The sequence below is a fragment of the Conger conger genome, chromosome 1 (assembly GCF_963514075.1).
Source record: "Conger conger chromosome 1, fConCon1.1, whole genome shotgun sequence".
Taxonomy (NCBI): Eukaryota; Metazoa; Chordata; class Actinopteri; order Anguilliformes; family Congridae; genus Conger; species Conger conger.
The window spans coordinates 72488133-72500910 of NC_083760.1; the positions used below are offsets into that span (position 1 = coordinate 72488133).

The following is a 12778-nucleotide window of genomic DNA, read 5'->3' on the forward strand; positions in this document are numbered from 1 at the left end:
TTACTTACAGTGTCCGCTAGGAGGTTTGGTTGAAAAAAGACGTGCACTTTACTGCAACAAACCCCATTTCAGTGGAAGGTCTTGCTGTGTATCAAGTCTGTTGTAACCATATGTGACCAGTAGATGGTAGCGACGCACTGAAATTGATTATCCTCTTTGCAAACAGGTAGGGAAACTGTTCACCAAGCTTATCGCCATCTTGGCTCTATGTACTGTACGAAATTTTACTCTTTCCTTGCCCGCTGCCAAAATCATCATGGCACCGGCTTTCTTATCCATTGCAGCTGAACTGCTTGCCGTATGTGTGTACGCGCCCGCGTATCCGTTTACCAGTATTTTAGATTAGCAGTGCAGAAAAAAGAAATGCGACGTAGTTGTCTAATTTGGTTGAAAATTTTCATGACGGGCTAATGAAAAGGCACAAGCGCTTGCAATTTAAATGTAATACATTTTGATTACATTACACTTTATTTACATTTTTACATTGCATTTAAGCATTAAATATTTATATGTATTTTGTGTTGTCATAATACTTCCATAATATACGTAGGCCTACTTGTAATTAGTTTTATATGTTTATGCTGTTTCACTGTGATTGTGATAGATCCGTTTTCTACAGCATATTTTACAATTTTATTAGTAGCCCAGTTCTTAAACGAGCCCAAAAGCGCGCGAGAAATTCTTTGCTCTCTAATTGGTCAAAAATGTGAAGGGCTCGTGGGAAAGTTGCCCATTCTGACCATAGTCATCTAATTTCTATACGTCATTTTCCCCCCGCTGTTATTGATCTCACCTATATATGTATTCTATACTACTAAAGTCATATAAACGCCATAAAAAATAAGCCGTACAATATGTTTAGTCAATATCCTGAATTGAAATTCCTCAAATACAGCCCACTATTCACGTTGTATTTTATGCAATACTGAGACGTAAAGGGACGTTAAAGCAACATAACCCACGTTTAAAAGCCGCACGTAGCTAGTGTGAGAGTGATGGTTGCGCGCAATTGGCATGTGAGCGTCTCCTCTCTCTCTGTCCCACCCCCCACCCCCCTCACACACACGCACACACACATACACTCCCTGTCTACATCTATAGGGGGTATGTGAGAGAGTGCGTGCGGGTGCGTGCGCGTGTGACGGGGTGGAGGCAGTCGTATTCAGTACGACGACTTTGAATGGCAATATACTTTTAATGCATTAAGTACGGAACGGAGAAATGAATTCATAGTGTATATAGCTATACACTGAAGAACACACACGCGCACTCACTCACACATTTCCTCCCTCCCTCCCTCTCTCTCTCTCTCTCTCTCTCTCTCTCTCTCTGTCTCTCTCTCTCTCTCTCTCTCTGTCTCTCTCTCTTCCCCCGTTTTTTCCACACACCTCAAATAACGGCTCGTGTGATATATTTCTGCATATAATTTGTGTACAAGGGGCTATATATTTTGTCGACGTGAATGGCTTTCAGCGGTCGTGGATTTTAAATTTTAATATATATTTATATATTTCGCTGGAATATTGCCCAACGTCGTCTGCAACTGTGTATTATATATTATTTAATTATTTAATTTCTGGTTGGTGTGATATTTTTTGTGCGCCGAGAGATTGTCGACAAGCGAAGACTACGTTCAATGCCGTTAGAACATGTCCTATGTTCCCTTTCAAGGTAAGAGAGCTGATATATTCACCGCTGCATCTCTCTCCCTCCCTCTACCCCTGTGCCTCTCTCCTCTCTCGCTTATCCGCTCCCCCCGTCTCTCTCCCTTGCGCTATCATATCTCTGACAGAGAATTTAGCTAATGGGTGCATTGAAGAGGCATGTCGAAATGCAGTGAAAGTGTTCACGGTTGTATGTGATTTTATCACCCTGTGTCAATATGTCAGCGTGCCTGTGTTTGTAGGCTGTTATCGTGTGTTGTAGGGTCTGTCAATGTTATTGAAGAGTCCATGCGTGTTTGTGACAGTGTAGTACAAGTCGGTATTACAGTGTGCAAATGCACATCTTTGGCAGACAACGTTGAAGTACTTACGCGCAGTGCATTGCCTGCATTCCGTTTTTTTTTTTTTGGTCATTAGAACCCTTATCAGCTGTGCCTTAAAGAACATAAAGAAATGACTTGATCACCTGCAACAAGACGTTTCGAGGCTACTTTTTTCGCTTCTTTACAGAGTCTCTGAATTTACAGAGAAATCCGTCCGCCCAAAGAGTGTAGCTACAAATCCAGTTCTCCGAGAATGAACTGATTTGTGTCACGTGCAACCATGACTAACACTTGAATGACTCTCAAAGATACTAACAACCTCCATTAATCGTAACACTATTGATTTATTCTAGAATATGATCAAATTTGTGATCATAGCACATATTTAGGATAAACAATATTGGTAGACAATTAGCTTTTGTGCATTATTTATTTTATATAGAATTGGAATTTGCCTTGACTGGCTCATGTCAATATTCACACAGTGGACAAACTGAATATCTGTGCAAAAGACAGGAGTAAATCCTGTTGAGTTTCAGCTGTAGTCACCACAGGTCTCACCAGCCCCAGGGTGTTCTAGATACTGCATAGGCAGTGGGTTTACAGGCCTCATCCAAATACAGCTACCCAATACAGCTGTAATTATGTGAAAATCTGTGGAAGAAAGAACACTGAAGTTAGAATAATAGCAGGTTAACAGGATGGTCTAGTAGTGGGCAGGATTATCTAGTAGTAGCACTGGTTCTTGTGGTGATACATTGGAATAGTTTATTGCATAACTACAGATGTGTTGGTGGGTCATAGACATTTTTCTGAGAGACAAAATAATTGGTCGTATGGTATTGCCATCCATAATTTTACATATTCAACAAAATGAAATACAAGAATACCTGCAGTGATTATTTATTTATTTTATTTATTGTGTTTTGTAAGGTGTTCATGCTTGCTCACTGTATTTTATTGAATCTCGGGAATAATTATGCCCTGCTGAATTCATAGATGCTTCACTAATATTTATTTTTATCACGTTTCAAAGCAGGGTCACTGTATAACACATGCAGAACCAAAAGATCTGTGATCACTAAAATCAAACTGAACTGTGTGCCACACAGTCTCCAAAGCATTCAGATGTCAAAACCATTCAGCAATAAGACAGAGCACTAACTCATGCATACCAATATGTGCACAGTTAGAATGAGACATCATGGCATAGTCTAGTTTTTTTTACAGTTCAAGTAATATGTACACACATACCTTAAAATGGGCCATACATTAACACATTAACCAGGGTCTACCATACTCTTGAAATTGGCATGCTGGGTTAACGATGAAAGTACAGATGCAGAACATAAAAGATAAATCCAAGTCTTCGATTGTATGGTAGCTTGGTACAGCATCACTAAAGCATGAAAATTTAAAGAGACAGCACATCCTGAGCATAAACCACATATTGCAGCAATTCTTAATACGAAAGTGACATGAGTCTTTCTGTTTCCAGTCAAACTGGAAAAATCAAGTTGGGAAATGAACTGTGAGAAGAACTGATTTTTAGTACTCTGTAAATCCTACTAATATTTGTCAAGTAGATCATTGCTTTCAAATGGAATTTCAATGTGAGGTGAGATATAAACTTTAGATTTGAGCAACACTTTACATGATGGTGTAGATTTATGAAATCCGTTTTCAATTGTGCTTGGAAAAAACATATTTTGGCTTTTGTAAATACATTATGATCGTACCTACTAGCAGTAATGGAAATGGGCTATAATAATCCAATATTTTACACAATTTAGGAAAAGATCAATGTACCCATGACATGTCTTGAAAAATTATGATATCAGTTCCCATAAAAATAGTTTATGAGCAATATTTAGGACTCATTTTGCAGGTTGATGCTTTGCAGGTTTGTCCCATAATAATATATATGATTGAACATGATGACATAGAACAATGCTTTCGATACAATAGTTACATAGTTTGGATACAATGTGTTAGGCCTAAAAATAATTGTAAAAAAAAAGAAAAAACTAACTTTTTCACTGCCTGGTAATTAGAATAAAAGTTTGTGCACTCTCCACTCTGCTCAAAGATTGCATTAACAAACCAATATATTAACCATGTACCACTAGTCAACTCACTCAAACCTCAGAAGTGATTCATTTGCATATATTAGCATTTTCTCTGGCACTTTCACAGAAAGATACTGCAGGTTCATGGAATAGCATTCAGAGGTGTGTTACAGTTGGGCATGAGGGGTAGCAGGCCTGTTCCACACATGATCTAGCAGACATGGCAGGACAAAAAATGAGTTTATCTTAGTGTGTGCTATGCTGAACTCAACTTTACATTACAGCTAATGGCCAGTGAAGACTTTTATTTATATAATTTATCCCCCTGCTTTTTTCAGATTATTGTAATGCTCACTCATAATTAGTAGGCTGCTCCCAGCACTACAACACCAATGCTCATCTCAGGTGATCACACACGAGTATGTGCACACTAGCTTTGAAACATGTATAACCAGCTGCTGATTGTTTTCACTCTTACTCATTAAGGCTGGATGCACCAAGCCTACGGCAAAGAACTAGCGGCAACCAAGGCCTGTCAAATCGCTTTGAGTCGCCTCACGTTGCTCGTACAATATTGTAATGGTAATGGTTGGCATTTATATAATATTGTGCAGAAACACACTGCAAAGGCTACAGCTGATGGCCGATATGCATGTACGTTCTGCACTGAGAGGAAATAACTCTTCATACCAGGAGGTGGTGATAGTCTGTATCTATGGTCTATGGTCTGTATTCGCAATTCAAAAACAAATTGTCAGTCCTTGTTGTTTTCATTAGGCTTATTTATGAAGGAATAATGCACATTGTACTCTAGTAACAAGTCTTATCCCAGAATATGTTGGGATGTGGGGCGACGTGGATAAGGCAGTAAGAGCAGTCGTCTGGCAGTCGGAGGGTTGCCGGTTCGATCCCCCGCCCGTTCTGTGTCGAAGTGTCCCTGAGCAAGACACCTAACCCCCAAATGCTCCTGACGAGCTGGTCGGGGCCTTGCATGGCAGCCAGTCGCCGTCAGTGTGTGAGTGTGTGTATGATTGGGTGAATGGAGAAGCATCAATTGTACCGCGCTTTGGATGAAGGCGCTATATAAATGCCTGCCATTTACCATATGTTATTGAGAACAGTTGAAATTAAATGAATTTTTACGCATTCCCAAAAGGCTTGAAATGAGAAGCAATGTGGACATCTGGTTTGTCCACCTTAAGCTAAGCGTCTCTATTCGTTGTCATGCATTTTATTCCATTCAAGCTGTGTTCCTGCCAGCTGCTCTATATGCGAATATCTGAGCTATTAACAACTAAAACCATCTATTAATTGAATCTGGCATCTATACCTCACATGTCTCTGCTGCTGTTCTTATATTATAAACAGCTACACTCGTTTTCACGTATTAAAAAAGAATCTATTCTTGAATAAGTTGGCCACCTTGTCTGTTCATTCATACTGAATTAGATAGGAGGCCAACTGCCATTTGTTCAAATGACATAACGTGGGGTCCAAAAAAAACTATAAAAACAAATCACGTAAAATGCAGGGTCATGCCATTGCGAGGTTACTCAAAAAAGAAAACTTTTTCAGTAAAAAAAAAAAACCCAGCTGATAATATCTGACTCGTGGCAAAGGTCCGAGACATTAAGCCTTCGGGTGACATTAGGCCACCAGCCCTCAAAGACGGCCCAACTATGGCCAAAGATCAGCCTGGTGTGTCAGGGCCTTTTGAGCTGTTCCGTCATTGTGCCCATGCACTGTGCTCGTTTGGCAGCTCATGCACATAGACTTGAGTTACTTCATTGGGAGGGGGACTGAGGCAATGGGGGAGTAAAGCTCTCTCTTTCAGGGGTTTCACTGCGCTAATGCAATTATGATTAGATTCTGCTGTTCTGCTGCACTTGAGAACAAGTACTTTAGTTGTATGTTCCTCCTTACAGCCCTCCCAATAAAGCCTTTCAGAATTGTTCTTGTTCGTGACATTAGACGTTTTCCCCGGCTACTATGTCTTTAAGCTTTCAAATATAGCCCATGTGGCCTGTCCTAGTGGAAATGATTCCTCAAGATCACGGGCCAATCTGCAGTTTAGCCTGCTGTGCTTGAAACACCAGGTCTCTCCCTCAAACGACTTTAGCTCTCTTATAGAAGGTAATGTCTTGGTACAAGGCTGATCATTTCTGGTCAGATGGGTGAAAGGTAATTAAGTCTGGGCCATGGGTCAAATTCTGTGCTTTTGTTGAACTTTTAGCTATAATCTCTCTGCTGAAATCAATTTTCATTTTCACTGGTCATATCAATTTATGATAAGTATGAGCTTGCTAAACCTCTATACATCCTTCTCACAGTCTACACCAGCATTCTCTTATGGAATTCTAATGATGTAATCAGTTGGTCATGAATGGCCAGAATGGTCATGTAAATGACAGGAAGGTGACAGTAACTGAAATAACCACACGTTACAACAGTGGTATGCAGAAGCGCATCACTGGACACACAACACATCACAGCTGTGGACGGGATACAGCAGCAGTCCAGAATAAGTCAAATAAATAACTAATAAAGTGGTCACTGACTGTGTGTATATATATATAGTGGGCTCCAGAATTCTTTATAAAAATTCAGAAAAAAGTTAATTTAAATTTAAAGGTTTGCAGACATTTTATGAATCATATGCTCCAGCACATTGCAGACTGTGCAGACTGTCACCTTTAATTTGAGGGTATTAACATTCATATCAGGTAATCTGTGAAGGAATTACATCCCATTTAATAAATAGTCCCTTTATTTAGGGGACCAAAAGTAATTGGACATTTGTCCTGTCAGCTATTTCTGATTAGGCAGGTATACTCAATCGCTTTCTTAGTGCATGTATAAGAAAGCTTTCAGTATCTAGTTTTCATTTTTGGCATTTGTCAACATGAGAACCAGAGTTGTGCCAATGAATGTCAAGGAAGCCATTATGTCATACATAATCAGAGACATCAGGCAAACAATAGGCTTACCAAAAACATCACCAGGAAGAGCATTGGTGTATGTTTGGGATCATTGCTTTGCTGTGGGATGAAGTACTCTCCAATGAGTTTGGTAGCATTTGAGTAAGCTTGAGCAGATAAGATCCTTCTGTACACTTCAGAATTCATTCTGCTGCTGCAACCGTTACATTATCAGTGAAGGCAAGGGAGCCAGCACCTGTGGCAGCCATACATGCCCAAACTACTGTACAACACCCCAACTACGTTTCACAGATGGGAGGGGGGGAGGTGGTACTTTGGTTCTTGGGCAGTTTTTCATCAATGTCTCCGATTAATTTATTCTGATATTTCAGCCAAATGATGACCTGCTGGCATTGACATGAGACCTACACACATCAACTCAAGACCCTTTGCTTGCTCCTTTATGAACTAATGATGTAACTAAACACGTATCCAAGAAACATTTGAGAAGCCAATAACTCTTGGTCCCCTGAGATTGGAGGAGGTGGGTGGGGGGGGGCTATGTTTAAAAAAGAGCTGTAATTCCTACACAGTTGATTGACCCAATATGGATGATTTTTTTTGTTTGCTGGAGTGCAGAGCGAAAACAACAAAAACTGTGTCACTGTCCAAATACTTACATACCGTTTTAGGTACATGACTGGTACCTGCAAGGTCAGTGGTTTGATCGCTAGTGTAGCCACACAGCCATTGGGCCCTTGAGCAAGGCCCTTAACCCTGCATTGCTCCAGGGGAGGATTGTCTCCTGCTAAGTCTAATCAACTGCACGTCGCTCTGGATAAGAGTGTCTGCCAACAACCATTAATTTAATGTAAAAAAGTATTGGAACAGCAAGGCTGATTCCTTTGTTTTTGCAATACACTGCATACATTTGGGGTTGATGTAAAAAGATGACAAGAGTTCAGAACTTCAGCTTTTATTTCCTATTTCCTATTATTTACATTCTTAGAACATAGCCCCTTTGGTATCAGACCACCCAAGTCTGGGTAAGCAAAAGTATTGGAACAGAGAGTACTTAAGTAAATTAAAGTAAATAACACTTAATTTTTGGTAGCAAATCCCTTGCTTGCAGTAACAGCATCAAGCCTGCGAGCCATTGACATCACCAAACTGTTGCATTCTTCTTTTGTGATGCTTTTCCAGGCATTTACAGCAGCGTCTTTCAGTTGTTGTATCGGGTCTGTAGAACAAGCGACCCAGATGTGAGTTTATTATAAATTAGGCAGGCGGCACGGATGGTGCAGTGGGTAGCACTGCCGCCTCACAGCAAGGAGGTCCTGGATTCGAATCCCTGTCGGCCGGGGCCTCTCTGTGTGAAGTTTGCATGTTCTCCCCGTGTCTGCGTGGGTTTCCTCCCACAGTCCAAAGACATGCAGGTTAGGCTGATTGGAGAGTTGAAATTGCCCATAGGTATGAGTGTGTGAGTGAATGGTGTGTGTGCCCTGCGATGGACTGGCGACCTGTCCAGGGTGTATTCCTGCCTTGTATGCAATGTATGCTATCCCACTTAGGGATAAGTGGGTTAGGATAATGAATGAATGAATTAATTAATAAATTAGGCAGGTCAGACAGGCGAGGGTCAATAGCCAGCAAACAGATACAGCAGGGATCAGGCAGTTTGTAGTTCGTAGTAAAAACGGGAGAATTGAAACGCGGAAGTCAGGGACAAAACAGGTCGTAACAGCAGTCTATCAGAAAACGCTGGAAAGTATGGATTTGACACATAACAATCTGGCGGGGAACTGAACAAACAAAGGAGTTTAAATAGCTCAGGTAACGAGATGGAAATCAGGTGTGGGAAAACAATCAGGAAGTGAAAGACAGGTGAAACGAATGAATGAAGTGAACGAACTGACAGGGTGGCTATGGTGTGCACAGAGGTAACAAAAACAGAAATGCTAACGACATAGACAAAATACAATACATAGAAAAACACGAAACCTAACATGTTGTTTGTTTCGGGGATGGTGGTTCCCTTCAATCTCTTCTTCAGGAGGTGAAATACATGCTAAATCAAGTTAAGGTCTGGTGATTGACTTGGTCAGTCTAAAACCTTCCACATTTTCCTTCCATTTTTTCCCTAATGAAGACCTTTGTTGTGTTGGCAGTGTGTTTTTTCTTGCTGCATGATGAAGTTCCTCCCAATTACTTTGGACGCATTCCTCTGTAGGTTGGCAGACAGAATGTTTTTGTAGACTACTGAATTCATCCTGCTGCTACCATCATGAGTTACATCATCAATAGAGCTTAGTGAGCCCACTCCAGAAGCATGTGCTTGTGCAATGGATTTTCCCTCTTTTCTCCCAAAGACAGCCCTCTGGTCTTCATGTTGGTTTATCTTTCCTAATACAAATGCAGTCTTCACAGGCAAAACCCAATGCTAAAACCAAGAGTAGACATTCAGAACTATTTATTGTTTAAACCAATCAATCTAACCAGACACATCCTGGCAACGAGAAACACCTGTCAGTCACATGTTCCAATACTTTTGCTCACCTAAAAATTGGGTGGTCTGATACAAAAGGTGATATGTTCTCAGTTGTTCAACAAATCTAGATAAAAATACCAGGAAATAAAAGCTTGTATCTGTCGTCTCATGTACATCTTTTGACCTCAAACTCAATTGTCTTCAGTGTATAGCAAAAACCACGGAATTGACCTTGCTGTTCCAATACTTTTTGAGGTGACTGTATATGCTGTATATACACTGATAAGCAAAAACATCATTACCACCTGCCTATTATGCTGTTGGTCCTCCACACGCCACCAAAACAGCTTTGACCAGAGGCGTGGACTCCTGAAGGTGCCCTGTGGTATCTGGCACCAAGACATTAGCAGCAGATTCTTTAAGTCCTGTAAGTTGCGAGGTGGAGCCGTTGTGGATCTGACTTGTTGTTCCAGCTCATCCCACAGATGCAGGATCAGATTGAGATCTGGGGAATTTGAAGGCTAGGGCAACACTTAAACTCTTCGTCATGTTCCTCAAACTATTCCCAAACAATTTCTGTTGAGTGGCAGGGCACATTATCCTGCTGAAAGAGGCCACTGCCATCCGGGAATACCGTCACCATGAAGGGGTGTACCTGGTCTGCAATAATGTTTAGGTCAGTGGCATGTGCCAAATTGACATCCACATGAATCCCTGGACCCAGCAGAAAATTGCCCAGAGCATTACACTCCCTCCACCACTCCAAATAAACAAGAAATCACAATTAAGTGTAGTTGTAGGCAAAGAACAACTTGTATATGCTGAGTCTAATAAATCCATCATCACTGCCTTGTGTAATTATTATTTCCAGCTTTGCATGTTCCCTCTTTTCATTCCAACCAGGCATTACATCATAATTCACATGGGGGCTGTGCTTTTTCATGTGGAGCTGTACTGCAGACTAGTGCCAGTGTGATGTTCGTCAACAGGCTATTGTGTCTTTAGCACTTGGAAAAAGGAACTTGGCCCTCAACTATCTGAAATGAGTTGCAAGAACGATTGAATCGGGGTGTCTCGGTGGCGCTGCCTGTAGAGCACTGACCGCATGCTCATTGTGAGCCGCGACGTCGGCGGTTCGAATCTGACCGTCAGACGTTTGTCGCATGTCTTCCCCTCTCTCTCGCTCCTGTTCTTCCTGTCTTTCTATACTATATACTGTCCAATGAAGCTTAAAAAGGCCTAAAAAATATCAAAAAAAAAAAAAAAATGATTGAATCAACTTTGCTATATTAACATTTTTTTAAATGAGTTCCTTTGAATGTTAGGATTCAACTCTTGACCTATGCTTTCCATGACACTACTGATTTTGCCTTGCATTTCACAATTATCAAATGAACTTATTCATATTGATGGATATTGTTCCTCTGTTTTATATCCTGACATTGCAGTGCTATTTGATATAGAAATGATATTCATGGAGAGAAGCCACTGACTGGTGTTCTAGCTTGCAAGCTTTGATTTCATAGCAGATGTCACACATAACCAACAAGGCATCCATACCTGCATACAGCTGTATATTTACTGTTCCATATAGTAGATGTTACTGATCAGATGATACGTAAATGAGGTGGGCAAATAATGTATTAGTTGTCAAGCTATTTAGTTGCTTACGTGGCAGTCATAAAAGAAAAATAAAACTTAAGATTTAATTAAACAGAAGCTTGGTAACAGGTTAATAGCTTGCAGCATTAGTACATGCTTCAATTTTACATTTTGGATATTCTGCACTGAGGCTTGTTAGCCATCTACAGTAGTTATATTTCTTATACAGTACCAGTCCAAAGTTTTGACACAACTTGGCCTTTTCTGGCTTTTTTGATTAATGTTTTATTTCCACTGTTTGTAATCAAACAATTCATATCTGTTCAAAGTGCAGATTCTTAGCATTTCTTAAACCATATATCTATCCAATTTTGTTTCACCATGTAGAATTACTCCACTATTACTCCACTATATTTTACACTACTCCTATGTCTTAATATTTTACACTCATCTTTTTATCTGCTTAATGTGTGTGATAAGTCAGTTGAGGTACTGATTCTTACTGTAAACAATATGTCTTAGTATTTTAAACATTTGCTTGCTATTGCTAATAATTTGAATAACTTGATATTTTTGATTGCTTTCCTGTTTTTGGCTGATGTATGGAAGCAAGGCATATTAGGTTGTTATACTTGTGGTTTATCGTGGGAGACTTTGTATTGTGCCTGTTTTTATGGATCGGTAATGATTTATGTACATAAGTAGATGTACTGTATTCATCCTTGTCCAAGCTCTGTTTTTCCACCTGGTACCTTTGCACCTGTAGCTAACAGTTTGCTGACATTAAGTCCTCTTGTTTTAAGCAGAATTTTGTAGATTACCCATTGTATTTTTTTATATTCATGGGTATAAAGATGAATCAAAAGATGGTGAGTGAAATAGTGATTGGAACCCTTTTTTCTGAATTGTGGCCAGTCTAACTGTGTGCATTCTACAAGACAAATGGGAACGTAAGGGATCCTGGTTCAAAAAGAAGTTGCATTATTGTCATGGTGTAATCTGCACAATCATGTATGTTTATAATTGTTGGTTGAATTATTTTAGTTGGGTTTTTATTTATTTATAGTAGCACTTTTTATTAGAATGATATTGCTGATTGTATATTTAGCAAATGCATAAAACTGGGATCTATGTGATAAGTTAATTACATGAATTATCCATCCATCCATCCATCCATCCATCCATTATCTTAACCCACAGGGGGGCTGGAGCCTATCCCAGCATGCATTGGGCGAAAGGCAGGAATACGCCCTGGACAGGTCACCATCGCAGGGCACACACACCATTCACTCACACAATCATACCCACGGGCAATTTAGCCTCTCCAATCAGCCTAACCTGCATGTCTTTGGACTGTGGGAGGAAACCGGAGTACCCAGAAGAAACCCACGCAGACACAGGGAGAACATGCAAACTCCACACAGAGAGGCCCCGGCCGACCCAGGACCTCCTTGCTGTGAGGCGGCAGTGCTACCCACTGCACCATCCGTGCCGCCGACATTAATTATTACATTAATATAAAATAAATATCTACATTGTAAATGGGCAATGTTCGTGAGAAGTTCCATCTGACATGTCCGACATGGCAAATAATATATGATTAGGTTAGATCTATTGCAGGCGGCACGGATGGTGCAGTGGGTAGCACTGCCGCCTCAAAGCAAGAAGGTCCTGGGTTTGAATCCCTGTCGGCCCGGGCCTCTCTGTGCGGAGT

The 12778-nt window shown here is 40.5% G+C and overlaps 1 protein-coding gene across 1 annotated transcript in view; it reads left to right on the forward strand.

Annotated features, from left to right (window-relative positions):
* The first annotated feature begins 1605 nt into the window (after positions 1–1605).
* The window catches only part of syngap1b (synaptic Ras GTPase activating protein 1b), a 122206-nt gene continuing 111033 nt past the window's right edge, over positions 1606–12778 (forward strand). The window contains exon 1 of the mRNA XM_061253979.1: positions 1606–1671. Within this exon, the coding sequence (XP_061109963.1) occupies positions 1650–1671 (22 nt within the window). The 5' untranslated portion in view covers positions 1606–1649. The remainder of the gene's footprint in view (positions 1672–12778) is intronic.